This window comes from Heptranchias perlo, chromosome 11 (genome assembly GCF_035084215.1).
Source record: "Heptranchias perlo isolate sHepPer1 chromosome 11, sHepPer1.hap1, whole genome shotgun sequence".
Taxonomy (NCBI): Eukaryota; Metazoa; Chordata; class Chondrichthyes; order Hexanchiformes; family Hexanchidae; genus Heptranchias; species Heptranchias perlo.
Genome location: NC_090335.1, coordinates 9,439,252 through 9,454,570, shown reverse-complemented (window position 1 = coordinate 9,454,570; position 15,319 = coordinate 9,439,252). Strand labels below are relative to the sequence as shown.

Below are 15,319 nucleotides of genomic sequence, written 5' to 3'. Positions count from 1 at the left end.
ACTGCCTCTGTGTTGACAGTCTGCTTGGTCAACATCCAGTCTTGGATGAGCCAAAATTTCCAACAATTAAACATTGGGAACACAAAGCCTTTGGTCCCTGCCACAAACTCCGTTCCTTAGCCACCGATTCCATCCCCAACCTTGGCTGAGGTAGAACCACACTGTTCACAACCTTGGCACCCTATTTGACCATAAGCAGAGCTTCCGGTCTCACATCCTCTCCATCACAAAGACCGCCTATTTCCATCTCCGTAACATCGCCCATCTCCGCCCCTGCCTCAGCCCATCTCCTGCTGAAATCCTCATCTATGCTTTTGTTACCTCCAGGCTTGACTGTTCCAATGCTCTCCTGGCCGGTCTCCCATCTTCCACCCTCCATAAATTGGAGCTGATCCTAAACTCTACTGCCCGTATCCTAACTCACACCAAGTCCCGTTCTCCCATCACCCCTGTGCTCACTGACCTACATTGGCTCCCGGTCCGGCAACACCTTGATTTTAAAATTCTCATCCTTGTTTTCAAATCCCTCCATGGCCTCGCCCCTCACTATCTCTGTAACCTTCTCCAGCCTTACAACCCTCCGAGAACCCCCTGCTCCTCCAATTCTGGCCTCTTGTCCAACACCCACTTCCTTTGTTTCACCATTCAGCTGCCTAGGCCCTAAGCTCTGGAGTTCCCTTCATAAACCTCTCTACCTCTCTCTCTCCTTTAAGACCCTGCTTAAAACCTACCTCTTTGACCAAGCTTTTGGTCACCAGTCCTAATTCCTCCTTCTTTGGCTCAGAATCAATCTTTTTGCCTGATCATGCTCCTGTGAAGCACCTTGGGACATTTTATTACATTAAAGATGCTCTATAAATGCTATTGTTGAAACATGGCAGCCAATTTCCAATTTGCACACAGCAAGGTCCCATAAACAGTAATGAGATGACAACCAGATAATCTGTTTTTTAGTGATGTTGGTTGATGGATAAATATTGGCCGGGACACCGGGGAGAACTCTCCTGCTTTTCTTCAAAATAGTGCGAGGACATCATTTAGTTCCACCTGAGAGGGCAGAAGGATCCTCGGTTTAACGTCACATCTGAAGGACAGCACCTCTGACAATGCAGCACTCCCTCAGTACTGCACTGGAGAGTCAGCCTGGATTATGAGCTGAAGTCTCTGGAGTGGGGCTTGAACCCACGACCTTCTGACTCAGAGGCGAGAGAGAGAGAGAGTGTTACCAACTGAGGTTAAAGCCATTGAGAGCGTTCAGTGTAGATTCACCTGTGTGATTTTCAAAACAGATTCCATGCCAGTACTTGAAGTGAGTATTTAACTGATGCTGAAGTCGAGGTGGGGCTCCACTGATAGCTGAGGGCAGTATGAAACAGAACCACGCATAAAGGCGCTATATAAATGCAAGCTGATGTTACGCTGCGAGGATTTTATCCAAATATATTTCAGAATCTGCACAAACTCTTCTGTAAGGGTCTGTGCTGGTGTAAAAAATCCAATCAAAACTGCATTCACTAAAAATACATGAAACCAGTTATAGATTCAAAAGCACAATTTATTAAGTTTTACAATAAACCTTTTGATTATCTTGAAATGAAAACTATTAAACGGCATATTCTTAAAAAAAAGTCCAAATATACAGCAGGTATCAGCAGATAAGGTCCAAAGCTCTCAAACTGCTGTATACTGTGAAGAGGATTACACTGCATACTCATTCCCCACTGTTCAATAATACTGATAAGGACAGAGAACTCTTGAAAAATAGACATTGATCTTCATGTGTTCTAACTCTCCACGAGGAGACATTCTAAATTTACATTTGGCCGAATGCTCCTGAAAGACAGGTTTGCCAACACAGTTTTGTTTATTGGTAATGGACAGCATCACTAGGAAAGAAAAAAGGAGGGTCAGGCCTGTCGGGAGGTGTCCAGTGCGCTCATCTATTTGAAATAGCAATATGACGATTATAAATATTAAAACAATTTTTTCTCTGCAAAACAAAGGAACAGCTCATTTTCAAAACACCTTTACCTCGCACCTTTGGCAAATCGGGGCTCCCTTTGGGCTAAGTACGAGTGCCAGCTCCGTTAGTGTGACCTGTAATAGTGCCAGAGCATTTTTTTATTATTCGTTCATGGGATGTGGGCATCGCTGGCAAGGCCGGCATTTATTGCCCATCCCTAATTGCCTCGTTTGAAACATAGCCTGAAGCTTCAACTCTTCAAGTGTGTTGGAGAGACTGCATTCCTCCTCATCTTCTCACTGACCTGGATTGCTCTGTATTTATTTTGCATATTGTGTTGAATATGCTAATCACAGGGTCGGGCAACAGAATTACTGCCCGCTCCGAATCCTTCTCATTAAAGGCATCAGCAGTCTCAAAGGGTAAATTAAAACTCTTTTGGCCATACATAATTCACACTGCAGATAGGGTTGGAGTCGTAATGTCAAAGGGCCAGGGCTTCTTCCATGATGGTTTTTCTCCCCATGGTGATCAAATTACTGGGGAAAAATCGCCCATCTCCACCCCCCACCCAACAGGACTGCACCTTGATCTGTTGGGACAGTTCAAGTGATCCTATGAGCCTGAGGGCTATGCTGCCGCAGGTATAACCCCTGCCAGGGCTCCCCAAGCGACACGCAAACAGGCCATTCAGGCGTTTATCCTTCGCACGTGCCCGCCCTGTTTCCATCTCCCATGATCACACTTTCCTTCAACTACCACTCTAACCTATTCTTAAATGTTAATGGGTGATAAACTCACCGTCACCCCCAAATACACGCCCCTTCAGTTGGCTGGCTGGTTCAATTCGGCTCAGATAGCTTCGTGGTCCTCGTGTTATGGCTCAGTCATTGGCAATGGCCCCCTTGGTGAATGCAGGGCAAGATCCTTCTTTCAAGGAATCATGGGAAGGGATGTGCCAAATTAGTGATTTGAATCTTCTCCATCTCCACCCATTGGAGGTAGGGAGCTTCTGCCAGGGCTCGGGCACCTGAACGTTAGATGCACGAGGGATGAGACCGGGATCAAATCCTGAATCTCAAGCAACCCGACTGAGACCCATCTCGGGTCTAAATTTGGCCTATTTCAGGTTTCTGACGTACCTGTCACTTTAAAAGATGCACAGGGTCACAGGTAAAGGTTCCACAGGCACGACATCATTTCCCGCCACATTTTGATTAAAAATCATGACCAATTTGACTGCTGGTCCATTGGGGAGGGACGCTGTGTCCCATCACTAGTAGTCCCCTGTTACAATTTCAATTTAGGATTGATCCCTACTCCTATAGGCTTTGATGTATTTGTAGAACTAGATTCAGTCTAAATTAAAAATCGGACATTGGTGGGTTTGCTAATACACGATGAGCGATTCTGAATAGTCTCGTCAGATTTTCTTAAATGATACGCATCCGTTATTTAATCTCCATATTCAAGAAAGGAATGATTTAGCTCAGAAAGTGCTGATGGTGCCAGGATTAACATGTTGGCTGCACGTTATTCGAAGGCTGGGTTAAACCTTAATGATGCATAAGTATCGCTTCACTTAATCCACTTTGAATGCTCCCAAGTAACTGGATGCCTCATCGACATCAACCAAAGATATGTTTGACGCAGTCACAAAGATTTCGTCGTCATGGTGCAGACTGAACACCCCTCCTTGATAAACCGAATACAAGTTATGGTTACCTGAGCACCAGGTGCTGGCACCTCTCAAGATCAAAGTTGGCGTTGGGTATTTGGCCATCTTCTTGTAGACGTACTGAATCAGCTGATACTCCCTAGTGCTCATGGGGTGGTCTGCATGATATCGAAATAAAATCTGGGCATAAATGTAGTACAGGCCTTGGTGCTTGATTCTCAGGGATCCTTGGCTGTAGGACATTTGTCTCATATGGGCTACTCCCACCTTCTCCTCCCAAGATGTTATGAGCTTCCCTTTTAATCCAGGAAAACTGGTCTTGAGACCTGAGTGAAAAGACAATGCACATGATCTGAAAGAGGTCATTTAACAGGACAGGATTCTCTCCCCCACCCCCCTGTATTCGTTGATCTCCCGTGGCATTGCTCAATGGCAAATTGGGAAGGTTTATAATAAAAGGCAAGGTGCTGCTATAAATGAGTAAATTGAGAGAGAAGTTGTAGGAGTGTTACTGAGGAGGAGATTGATTGAAAAATGTATTCCTCATGTTTATTTTTTGGGGGGGAATATTAGAAATAAATAGTGACTAAATTAAATTTAAGTAAGAAAGTTAATTTTGACGACAAATTTATGAATAGTGAGTAAATTATTGGGGTCGATCTTGCAATAGTGTAAAACGGGTGATAGCGAGTCGACAGTGTTGTGGGATTGAAGTCAGTGGAGGTAAGAATGGGGAGAGATGTAAAACAGGCTGCCGACTCACTGTCGCCCGTTATACACTGGCACAAAGTCAACATCTATCCCATTGAAGTTAAGCAAAATAATGCCATGGGGAGGATCCCACAATGCTGTGTGTGGGGTGGTTTTAAAGATGGCGGGTTACGAAAGTGGTGTATTTGAGCAGTGGCCTTGCTGATAATGGGGACGGAGGCGATGCAGTGATAGGAGTCAGGCGGGGAAGAGTTTAGATAGAGTGTAGTTTCGGATGTGAATGATATGGTGGAGGAGAAGCTGAAGACGGTTCAGGGAGCATAGAATAGAGATGCTGCAATCCCAAAGGGCTCAACTGCGGAGAGTTTACTTTGAGTTTGGATTGAGAAGCTGTTAGGCTGGATTTCTTCAATCCAGGGACACCTGATTCAGACAGGCCAGAAGCAGCTAGCTTCGCTTCAGCTTTGGATGTGAAATGGATTCAACCAGAGAGTACGGAATGACTGGGGGCAGCCGTGTAAGTAACAGGATGTAAGGAGGTGCCTTTTTAGTCAGGAATGTATGAAATATGCAGAACCGGGAGGCAGGCAACTGGGAAGTGGTGGGGTCAGAGGTCGGTGAGGAGTAAACCTGAGGAGGGCAATGAGAAGCAATAGAAACGGGCAAGAGGCAGGTATGGAGTAATGTAGCCTAGGGGAGGAGGTGGCTGGGAAGTGGTGGAGTCAGAGGTCGGTGAGGAGTAAACCTGAGGAGGGCAATGACATGTTGCCCAGCCCTGTGTAGTTGTGTAATGGGCATCAGCTGAGGGTTGGTTGTGGAAGGTGCCTCAATTGTAAGATAATAAACCAACAGCTTTGAAACATCAATCATGAAACTGTCTGGATAGTCACTGTACTGTCGAGTACTGTTCAGAATTTAACCAATCAGCTGCAAAAATTTAATTTAAACTTGCATTTATATAGCACCTTTCACAACCTCAGGATCTCCCAAAGCGCTTTACAACCAAAGAATCACTTTTGAAGTGTAGTCACAGTTGTAATGTAGGGAAACACGGCAGCCAATTTGTACAGAGCAAGATCCCATGAACAGCAATGTGATAATAACCAGATAACCTGTTTTTAGAGATGTTGGTTGAGGGATAAATATTGGCCAGGACACCAGGAAGAACTTCCCTGCTCTTCTTCAAAATAGTGTCATTATATCTTTTACGTCCACCAGAGAGGTTTAATGTCTCATCTGAAAGACGGCACCTCTGACAGTGCAGCACTCCCTCAGTACTATACTGGAGTATCAGCCTGGATTTTGAGCTCAAGTGTCTGGAACCCACGACCTGCTGACTCCAAGGTGAGAATGCAGACACTGAGCCACCGCTGACACCACTAAACACTACTTTCCTTTAGGACTACACAACACATAGCAGAGGGAGGCAATGTACACAGGAGTACAGCTCTGTAACTTTAAACCCTTGAGGGCCTATGAGGAGCGACTGTTAAAATCATTGGCGATGAGAGCACAGAGAGAGTGGGAATGGGTGGAGCCAGAGGCCTCCCACAAGCTGGGAGCATTCTCTTCCTGTTACTTTTAGTCCCCTGTACTCACTCAATCTCACACGAGCACAGCACACGTCACACAGTATACTGCCATATGACTGATATTGGAAGGGATGCCATGCAGCCAGCAGTCTACATCTGTTCCTCTTCACAGAGCCAAAGGGAGGAGGAGGAGCCAGTGGAGGCGGCAGGAGGAGCCAGTGGAGGCGGCGGTGGGGGCAGGAGGAGCCAGTGGAGGCGGCGGTGGGGGCAGGAGGAGCCAGTGGAGGCGGCGGTGGGGGCAGGAGGAGCCAGTGGAGGCGGCAGCTCGCGTCCTTCACCAGCTACAGAGCCCCTGGATTCAGATCTCGCACTGCTGGCATCTAAAAGGAGACTGCTATCTGAGCGAGATTGTCTTTGGTTAAGTTGTGGCTCAGTGGGTAGCTCACTCGCCTTCTAACCCTCTGAGACAGAAGGTTGTGGGTTCAAAGCCCCACTGCAGCCACTTAAAACACATAATCCAGGCTAAAAGTCCAGTGAAGTACTGAGCAAGTGCTGCACTGTTGGAGGTGCCGTGTTTCGGATGAGGTGTTAAAGTGAGGCCCTGTCTGCCCTCTCAGGTGGACGTAAGAGATCCCTGGGCACTATTTGAGGAAGAGCAGGGGAGTTTGCTGGTGTCTTGGCCAACATTTATCCCTCAACCAACACTTAAAATTAGATTATCTGGGCATTCATCCTCATTCGCTGCTTGTGGGACCTTGCTGTGCACAAACTGGCTGCTATGTTTCCCTACATTACAATCAGGACTGCATTTTGAGAATAATTCACTGGTTGTAAGGCTGCCTTGCCACTCACTACAATAACATGGCTATTGGTCTATTTGGCAAGTTTCTTGAGCTCATCTAAAAACTCTGCTTCCCGTATCCTAACTCACACCAAGTCCCGTTCACCCATCACCCCTGTGCTCGCTGACCTACATTGGCTCCCGGTCCGGCTTCGCCTCGATTTTAAAATTCTCATCCTTGTTTTCAAATCCCTCCATGGCCTCGCTTCTCCTTATCTCTGTAACCTCCTCCAACCCCCCATAATCCTCCGATATCTCTATGCTTTTCCAATTCTTGCCTCTTGCGCATCCCCGATTTTCATCACTCCACCATTGGCAGCCGTGCCTTCAGCTGCCTAGGACCTAAGCTCTGGAATTCCCTCCCTAAACCTCTCTACCCCTCTCTCCTCCTTTAAGATGCACCTTAAAATCTATCTCTTTGACCAAGCTTTTGGTCACCTGTCCTAATATCTCCTTATGTGGCTCGGTGTCAAATTTTGTCTGATAACACTCCTGCGAAGCGCCTTGGGACGTTTTACTACATTAAAGGCGCTATATAAATGCAAGTTGTTGTTGTTGTTTCCTCTTTTATTTTGGTGTTTTACTGCACTTTCTTTGCTAGCCTGGTTTCAATCTTGCAGCCAAGAGACTGGACACCATGGACCCTGTAACCAACAGCTAGCAAGTTCTGAGTCGCTGTGCCCCAACGTCCCCCCTCCTCTCCCCTGGAGGGGGAAGGAAATACGTCTCCATTTGGCATCTCCCCATTGAATGAAGCTCAGGTCAGGAGCTGAGCAAAGCATAAGGGCTTGAAGCCGGGTTAGGGTTGCCAACCCTCCAGGATTGCCCTGGAGTCTCCAGGAATTAAAGATTAATCTCCAGGACACTGCTGTGAGCGAAAACCCGGGAGAAAAATCATTGGGGCAATCAACAAATTCTGTGTTTTGTTCCTTTTCCTTGAACCCTTTTATTTATTAGTTATAAAAATATTGGTGACGGAGGAAAAAAGGCTGTTTGACTGGGAGGGGCAGTTGGAGGTGGGAGGTCACGTGATGAAACCTCCAGGATTACGTCCGACCAGAGTTGGTAACCCTAACCCGAGTCCATTCCCATTCTGTGGTATCTCAACAAGTTGAGATCTTAGTGGAAAAAGTCGGATAGTTTCTCTAAGGGTAGATAAAATCCCCTCGGGTTTGGAGGGTGGGGGGAAGTTGCTGTCACAGCTGACAGCTGTAGTCTGAAGGTATGAGCCTGGATCCACTTCAGTCACTTCATTACTGCTAAATAGAACTTACCAGGGGAGTTTTTGATCGGTTTCTTTATGGTGAGATGGGCACACGGTGCCTGCCGTCGTGGGTTCTTTCTCGTATGACTTGATAAAGCCCCTGAAAAGCAAACGTCTTGCTGTTGAAAGTTTGTGAAGACAAGCTGGCCCTCTTAGCACACGATCCAAATGGGCCCACGTTCTCAACCTGAAGTCAGGGCGTTGTGTATATTACAATCTCCCCCCCCCCCCCCCCCATTTCCAAGTCAATTAAAAATTAAAATCCAGATGGAAAACAAGGAAAATGTAGGTTGCATCTTTCAGGTGAAACCGCTGGGTGGGGGGTAGAAATTATTTCAGTGTTACACAAAAATCTGAGCACAAGGCAACTCTTAGGCTGTAGAAATGGTACGGAGAAAGGCCATGGGACAGATCCCTACTGTCAGTTGTGATGAAAGAAAGAAAGAAAGGAAAAAAGACAGAAAGGACAAACTTGCATTTATATAGCACCTTTCACAACCTCAGGACACTTTACTGGCAATTAAGTACTTTTTTGAAGTGTAGTCACTGTTGTAATGTAGGAAACACAGCAGCCAATTTGCGCAAAGCAAGATCCCACAAACAGCAATGAGATAATGACCAGATAATTTGTTTTTAGTGATGTTGCTTGAGAGTTAAATATTGGCCAGGACACAGGGGGAACCTCTCTGCTCATCTTCGAAATAGTGCTGTGGGATCTTTTATGTCCAACTGAGAGGGCACAGGGGGCCTTGGTTTTACGTCTCATTCGAAAGACGGGCATCTCAGACAGTGCGGCACTCCCTCAGTACTGCACCAGAGTGTCAGCCTCTGGAGTGGGGCTTGAACCCACAACCTTCTGACTCAGAGGTGAGAGTGTTAAAATTTCAAAGTTTTCCCAGGACATGAGCACAAGTGCAGCCATCATCGATTATCACAAAGTGCAGTAGATGCTTCAGGAAAGGGCAGCTCAGGGATGTAGAGGACAAACCACCCTGGGGAGTGGATCTGCCACATCAGACGTAGCTCCCTGACTCACCGAGGGGTCGTGCAGGAATAGGCTCAGGCTGAGGCTCTTCCAATGCTGTCTGGTTCCTATACACCTGAGAGTTCGGTCACCCATCTACACTCTTCTCCCAGCCACGGCATTAAGGATGAACTGAAGTCCCTTTTTTAACTTGTTCTCGGGATGCGGGCGACACCGGCAAGGTCGCATTTATTGCCCGTCCCTAGTTGCTCTTGTACATGGGATGGGTGAGCTCTGCCTATAACCTTCTGCTTTTGGTGCTTATCATGCCCTTCTGCACTCTATACTGAACCGGGGTTGATCTGTTGGTTGGGTGGTGATGGAGGAATGAGGGATGGAATATAATTCTGCTGCTGCTGATGGCCCACAGTGCCTCATGGATGCCCCAGTTTTGGGCTGCGAGATCTGTCCTTACTCTGTCCCACTTAGCATGGTGGTAGTGCCACGATGGAGGATATCCTCAACATGGAGAAGAGGGTTTGTCTACACCAATACTGTGTGGTGGTCACTTCTTTCAACAATGACGTGAACAGACGTGCCTGTGACAGGTAGGTTAGTGAGGACAAAGGTCAGGTAGATTCCCTCACCACCTGACATGGTCCCAGTCTGGCAATTATGTCCTTCAGGACTCGGCCAGCTCTTGTGCTACCGAGCCACTCTTGATGGTGGCCTTTGAAGTCCCCCACTGTAGGAAAATTGGGAATACAGACAAATTGACATCTTTTTCTTAACACTATTAACCATCATGCTTTGCAAACTGTACTGCTATAATTTGCAAGTTGTGTTATTTTGTTTTGCTGAATGGTAAAAACTGATCTTCGACTAATCACTGAACCTTGTCAACACCCTTTTGTGGCAAGACAGATATGGACAATGAGTCAGGAAAAGTGGCAAGGGTGGTGATAAGAACAGGATAAGGGCAGGCAGCTAGGTGAATAAGGGTCAATCAGATGGTCACTTGACCTCTGTGAGAAACAACCTTGCAAGGGATCTTGTGACCGGATGGGTCGTGCTGGCAAAATTGCATTTTGTGAAAAAAGCACCTCGTAAATCTACGAGAGTTTTATGAATAACAACGCCATATATGGTGTGAGGTTCCTGCCACAAAACTTTAAAAATCCAATGTCTTTTGAGCTCGGGGCAGAGGAACCAGTGAAGTTCACCCAGCTGTCAGAAGTCTGCCTAGCTGTCAGAAGACTACAACCTCTGCCCAGAGATCGACTAAGATGTCAGAAAACTCAAAATGACCATGCCGCCAACTTAATTACGAACTCTGCCCAGAGATCAAACAGGGTAATATTGTTTTAATCTCTGTATTATAATTGTCTTCACTCTGTTATTACTGTCGTATAATATTGGATACTTTTACATGTTAGATTTGATTATTAATAAATAAGACATCGGTTACCATTTGGCGTCACGACCAAATCTGTTACACTACCCAGAGTACATTCTGTGCCTTTGCTTCTCTCCGAAGTGATGTTCCACATGGAATAGTATTGATTGATTGACGGGCTCGTAAGTGGCGATAAACAGATTTCTTTGACGTTGAGTCCGAAATCAATGTGAAAGATTTCCATAGCCAATCCCACCTGACTGTATATCAATGTGCCCCCCCACCTCTGGTGGGTCTGTCCTGCCAGTGGGACAGGGATGGTGATGGAGGTGTCTCGGACATTGGCTGATTCTGCGAGTATGGCATCAGGCTGTCGCTTGACTAGTTGGTGAGACAGTTCTCCCAATTTAGACACCAGTCCCTAGCTGTTAGTGAGGTGAACTTTTCAGGGCTGGGATTGCCTGTTTCTCGTCTGATCTGATGCCTGGGCTGTTGCCGATATCCTTGCGATATTTCTGTTATTCGGTGCTGCAGCAGTTGTTTTACAGTCGAGTGGGTCATGAGGTAAATCCAAGACCACTGAAAGTCAACCACAGGTTGTGGGACTGAAGTGGCAGGTAGGCCCGAAGGTCATTTAGTGAACGAGATGGATTTTATAACAGTCCGTCAGCTTTCATGGTCATTTTCCTGGTGCCAGTCTACAAATTACCAGAATAAATGAATTCAATTTCGTATCTTGCCATGGGGGGATTTGAACTCACAACCACTGAGTTGCAAGGCCAATGCATAGTCACTACACTGTTGTACCCAAAGAGCCTTGCAATGGCCAAGGAGAATGTCTGTGCCAAATCTTAGCTGTTGTAGAGAAGAGCTTGTGACCACTTTTACTGCCATGTTGATGAAAGGGTTAAAGATGCTGCATGATGGGATGGGCTGGTCGGTGCCTCGATATCACGGAGGTGAATATGTACAGTGGACCAGGACTTCAGATTTATCTTTACTAAATTCACAGAACTTTGAGGGAGAGAGAGAAAGCAAGAGAGGAGGGCGGGAGGGAGTGCGAGTCTGAGAGAGGGAGATAGAGTCAGAGAGCAAGAGTGAAGGGGAGAGAGAGTGCGAGTCTAAGACAGGGAGATAGAGTGAGAGAGAGGGAGAGAGAAAGCGAGTCTGAAAGAGCGAGAGTGAGTCAGCGAGGGAGGGAGGGAGAGAGTGTGAGTCTGAAAGAGCGAGAGTGAGTCAGCGAGGGAGGGAGGGAGTGTGAGTCTGAAAGAGCGAGAGTGAGTCAGCGAGGGAGGGAGGGAGAGAGTGTGAGTCTGAAAGAGCGAGAGTGAGTCAGCGAGGGAGGGAGGGAGAGAGTGTGAGTCTGAAAGAGCGAGAGTGAGTCAGCGAGGGAGGGAGGGAGAGAGTGTGAGTCTGAAAGAGCGAGAGTGAGTCAGCGAGGGAGGGAGGGAGTGTGAGTCTGAAAGAGCGAGAGTGAGTCAGCGAGGGAGGGAGGGAGAGAGTGTGAGTCTGAAAGAGCGAGAGTGAGTCAGCGAGCAAGAGTGAAGGGGAGAGAGTGAGAGTGAGGGGGAGATAGAGTGTGAGTCTGAGAGAGCGAGAGTGAGTCAGAGAGGGAGGGAGGGAGGGAGAGAGAGAGTGTGAGTCAGAGAGGGAGGGAGGGAGGGAGGGAGAGAGTCTGAGTCTGAGAGAGCGGGAGTGAGTCAGCGAGGGAGGGAGAGAGTGTGAGTCTGAAAGAGCGAGAGTGAGTTAGAGAGCGAGAGTGAGGGGGAGAGAGTGAGAGTGAGGGGGAGATAGAGTGTGAGTCTGAGAGAGCGAGAGTGAGTCAGAGAGGGAGGGAGAGGGTGCGAGTCTGAGAGAGCGAGAGTGAGTCAGAGAGGGAGGGAGAGGGTGCGAGTCTGAGAGAGCGAGAGTGAGCCAGAGAGCGAGAGTGAGGGGGAGAGAGAGTGCGAGTCTGAGAGAGACTTAGAGAGTGAGAGAGGGAGGGAGAGAGCGAGAGTGAGGGGGAGGGAGTGAGAGTGAGGGGGAGATAGAGTGTGAGTCTGAGAGAGCGAGAGTGAGTCAGAGAGGGAGGGAGAGAGAGAGTGAGGGAGAGGGTGCGAGTCTGAGAGAGCGAGAGTGAGCCAGAGAGCGAGAGTGAGGGGGAGAGAGAGTGCGAGTCTGAGAGAGACTTAGAGAGTGAGAGAGGGAGGGAGAGAGCGAGAGTGAGTCAGAGAGCGAGAGTGAGTCAGAGAGCGAGAGTGAGTGAGGGAGGGAGGGAGGGAGAGAGTGTGAGTCTGAAAGAGCGAGAGTGAGTCAGCAAGGGAGGGAGGGAGAGAGTCTGAGTCTGAGAGAGCGGGAGTGAGTCAGCGAGGGAGGGAGTGTGAGTCTGAAAGAGCGAGAGTGAGTCAGAGAGCGAGAGTGAGTCAGAGAGTGAGAGTGAGGGGGAGAGCGTGAGAGTGAGGGGGAGAGAGTGAGAGTGAGGGGGAGAGAGTGAGAGTGAGGGGGAGAGAGTGAGAGTGAGGGGGAGACAGAGAGGGAGGGAGAGAGAGAGTGAGGGAGAGGGTGCGAGTCTGAGAGAGCGAGAGAGTTAGAGAGCGAGAGTGAGGGGGAGAGAGCGAGAGTGAGGGGGAGAGAGCGAGAGTGAGGGGGAGAGAGCGAGAGTGAGGGGGAGAGAGCGAGAGTGAGTGAGGGAGGGAGGGAGAGAGTGTGAGTCTGAAAGAACGAGAGTGAGTCAGCAAGGGAGGGAGGGAGAGAGTCTGAGTCTGAGAGAGCGGGAGTGAGGGGGAGAGAGTGAGAGTGAGGGGGAGAGAGTGAGAGTGAGGGGGAGAGAGTGAGAGTGAGGGGGAGACAGAGAGTGAGTCAGAGAGGGAGGGAGAGCGAGAGTGAGGGGGAGAGAGCGAGAGTGAGGGGGAGAGAGCGAGAGTGAGGGGGAGAGAGCGAGAGTGAGGGGGAGAGAGCGAGAGTGAGGGGGAGAGAGCGAGAGTGAGGGGGAGAGAGCGAGAGTGAGGGGGAGAGAGCGAGAGTGAGGGGGAGAGAGCGAGAGTGAGGGAGAGAGAGTGAGAGTGAGGGGGAGACAGAGAGTGAGTCAGAGAGGGAGGGAGAGAGAGAGAGTGAGGGAGAGAGCGAGAGAGTTAGAGAGCGAGAGTGAGGGAGAGAGAGCGAGAGTGAGGGGGAGAGAGCGAGAGTGAGGGGGAGAGAGCGAGAGTGAGGGGGAGAGAGCGAGAGTGAGGGGGAGAGAGCGAGAGTGAGGGGGAGAGAGCGAGAGTGAGGGGGAGAGAGCGAGAGTGAGGGGGAGAGAGCGAGAGTGAGGGGGAGAGAGCGAGAGTGAGGGGGAGAGAGCGAGAGTGAGGGGGAGAGAGCGAGAGTGAGGGGGAGAGAGCGAGAGTGAGGGGGAGAGAGCGAGAGTGAGGGGGAGAGAGCGAGAGTGAGGGGGAGAGAGCGAGAGTGAGGGGGAGAGAGCGAGAGTGAGGGGGAGAGAGCGAGAGTGAGGGGGAGAGAGCGAGAGTGAGGGGGAGAGAGCGAGAGTGAGGGGGAGACAGAGTGTGAGGGGGAGACAGAGTGTGAGGGGGAGACAGAGTGTGAGGGGGAGACAGAGTGTGAGGGGGAGACAGAGTGTGAGGGGGAGACAGAGTGTGAGGGGGAGACAGAGTGTGAGGGGGAGACAGAGTGTGAGGGGGAGACAGAGTGTGAGGGGGAGACAGAGTGTGAGGGGGAGACAGAGTGTGAGGGGGAGACAGAGTGTGAGGGGGAGACAGAGTGTGAGGGGAAGAGAGAGTGTGAGTCTGAGAGAGCAAGAGTGAGTCAGAGAGGGAGGGAGGGAGGGAGAGAGAGTGCGAGTCTGAGAGAGCGAGAGAGAGTCAGAGAGGGAGGGAGGGAGAGAGAGAGAGTGTGAGTCAAAGAGGGAGGGAGGGAGAGAGTGTGAGTTGAGAGTGAGAGTGAGGGGAAGAGAGAGTGTGTGTGTGTATGTGAGGAGTGAGAGTGTGTGAGGGGGTGAGAGAGTTTGGTGAGAGAACTTCTGAGCTGAAGAGATAGGAGAGATTGAGATGGAAGATAGAGTTAGAGAGAGAAACCAGTTAAGCCTAGATAATGAGTATTAATGGAGACAGGATTGATGTTGGTTGCGATGCCCTCCATGACTGACTTGCCTGATAATGCTCATTGTCCTGACTCAATAAGGAATGGCCACTTCGACAATATACCTGGCAGGGCCGCTGGCCAATTGGAGCTTTCAGGAGAACATGGGTCTCAATGAATAAAGAATCTTCGTTGCTCCGGGATCAAAACAGGGTAACAAACCCCCAGACTTACCTTTGAGTCGTTGATTGTCTGTAGCACTGTGCACGACCTAAACAAAAAGCAGAAACAGGTGATTCCCTTTCTGTCCCTATTTGGGTCACTCGCGAGCTGTCACTTGTTCCAATGGACTTCAACTGCCTCAAGTACACGGAGAGCGAGCAGGTTTGTGGTTCCTGACTTCATACAGTGTAAATCAGCCAGGTTAAGGCCCCTGCTCTGAACCGGATTGAGAGATCAGCTGATGGGACATTCTATCGCTGAGTTTCATGATGACTCCCTACCGGTCAGTACTTTCTATGGTGTAAACACCTGCACCTCAGAGCAGTGGCACAAACTAAGAACAGCAACTGTCACAAAAGGTCTGTCGAACTCCAGTCGTTCAACCCTCCGAGATCTCTGCTCTCCAACAATTCTGGCCTCTTGCGCATCCCTGATTTTAAATCGCTCCACCATTGGTGGCCGTGCCTTCAGCTGCCTAGGCCCTAAGCTCTGGAATTCCCTCCCTAACCCTCTCCACCTCTCTACCCCTCTCTCCTCCTTTAAGACGCTCCTTAAAACCTACCTCTGTGACCAAGCTTTTGGTCACCTGTCCTAATATCTCCTAACATGGCTTGGTGCCAAATGTCGTCTGATTACGCTCCTGTGAAGCGCCTTGGGACATTTTACTACATTAAAGGCGCTATATAAATGCAAGT

At 49.0% G+C, this 15,319-nt stretch overlaps 1 protein-coding gene across 1 annotated transcript in view; it reads right to left on the bottom strand.

Moving 5' to 3' along the window:
* Window positions 1-1,580: 1,580 nt before the first annotated feature.
* Window positions 1,581-15,319, bottom strand: part of tnfsf11 (TNF superfamily member 11) — a 54,881-nt gene continuing 41,142 nt past the window's right edge. Inside the window, exons 2-5 of the mRNA XM_067992271.1 lie at window positions 14,637-14,673; window positions 8,000-8,089; window positions 3,689-3,967; window positions 1,581-1,886 (exon numbers count right to left, since the gene is read on the bottom strand). Coding sequence (XP_067848372.1) covers window positions 1,726-1,886; window positions 3,689-3,967; window positions 8,000-8,089; window positions 14,637-14,673 — 567 coding nt within the window. The 3' untranslated portion in view covers window positions 1,581-1,725. The remainder of the gene's footprint in view (window positions 1,887-3,688; window positions 3,968-7,999; window positions 8,090-14,636; window positions 14,674-15,319) is intronic.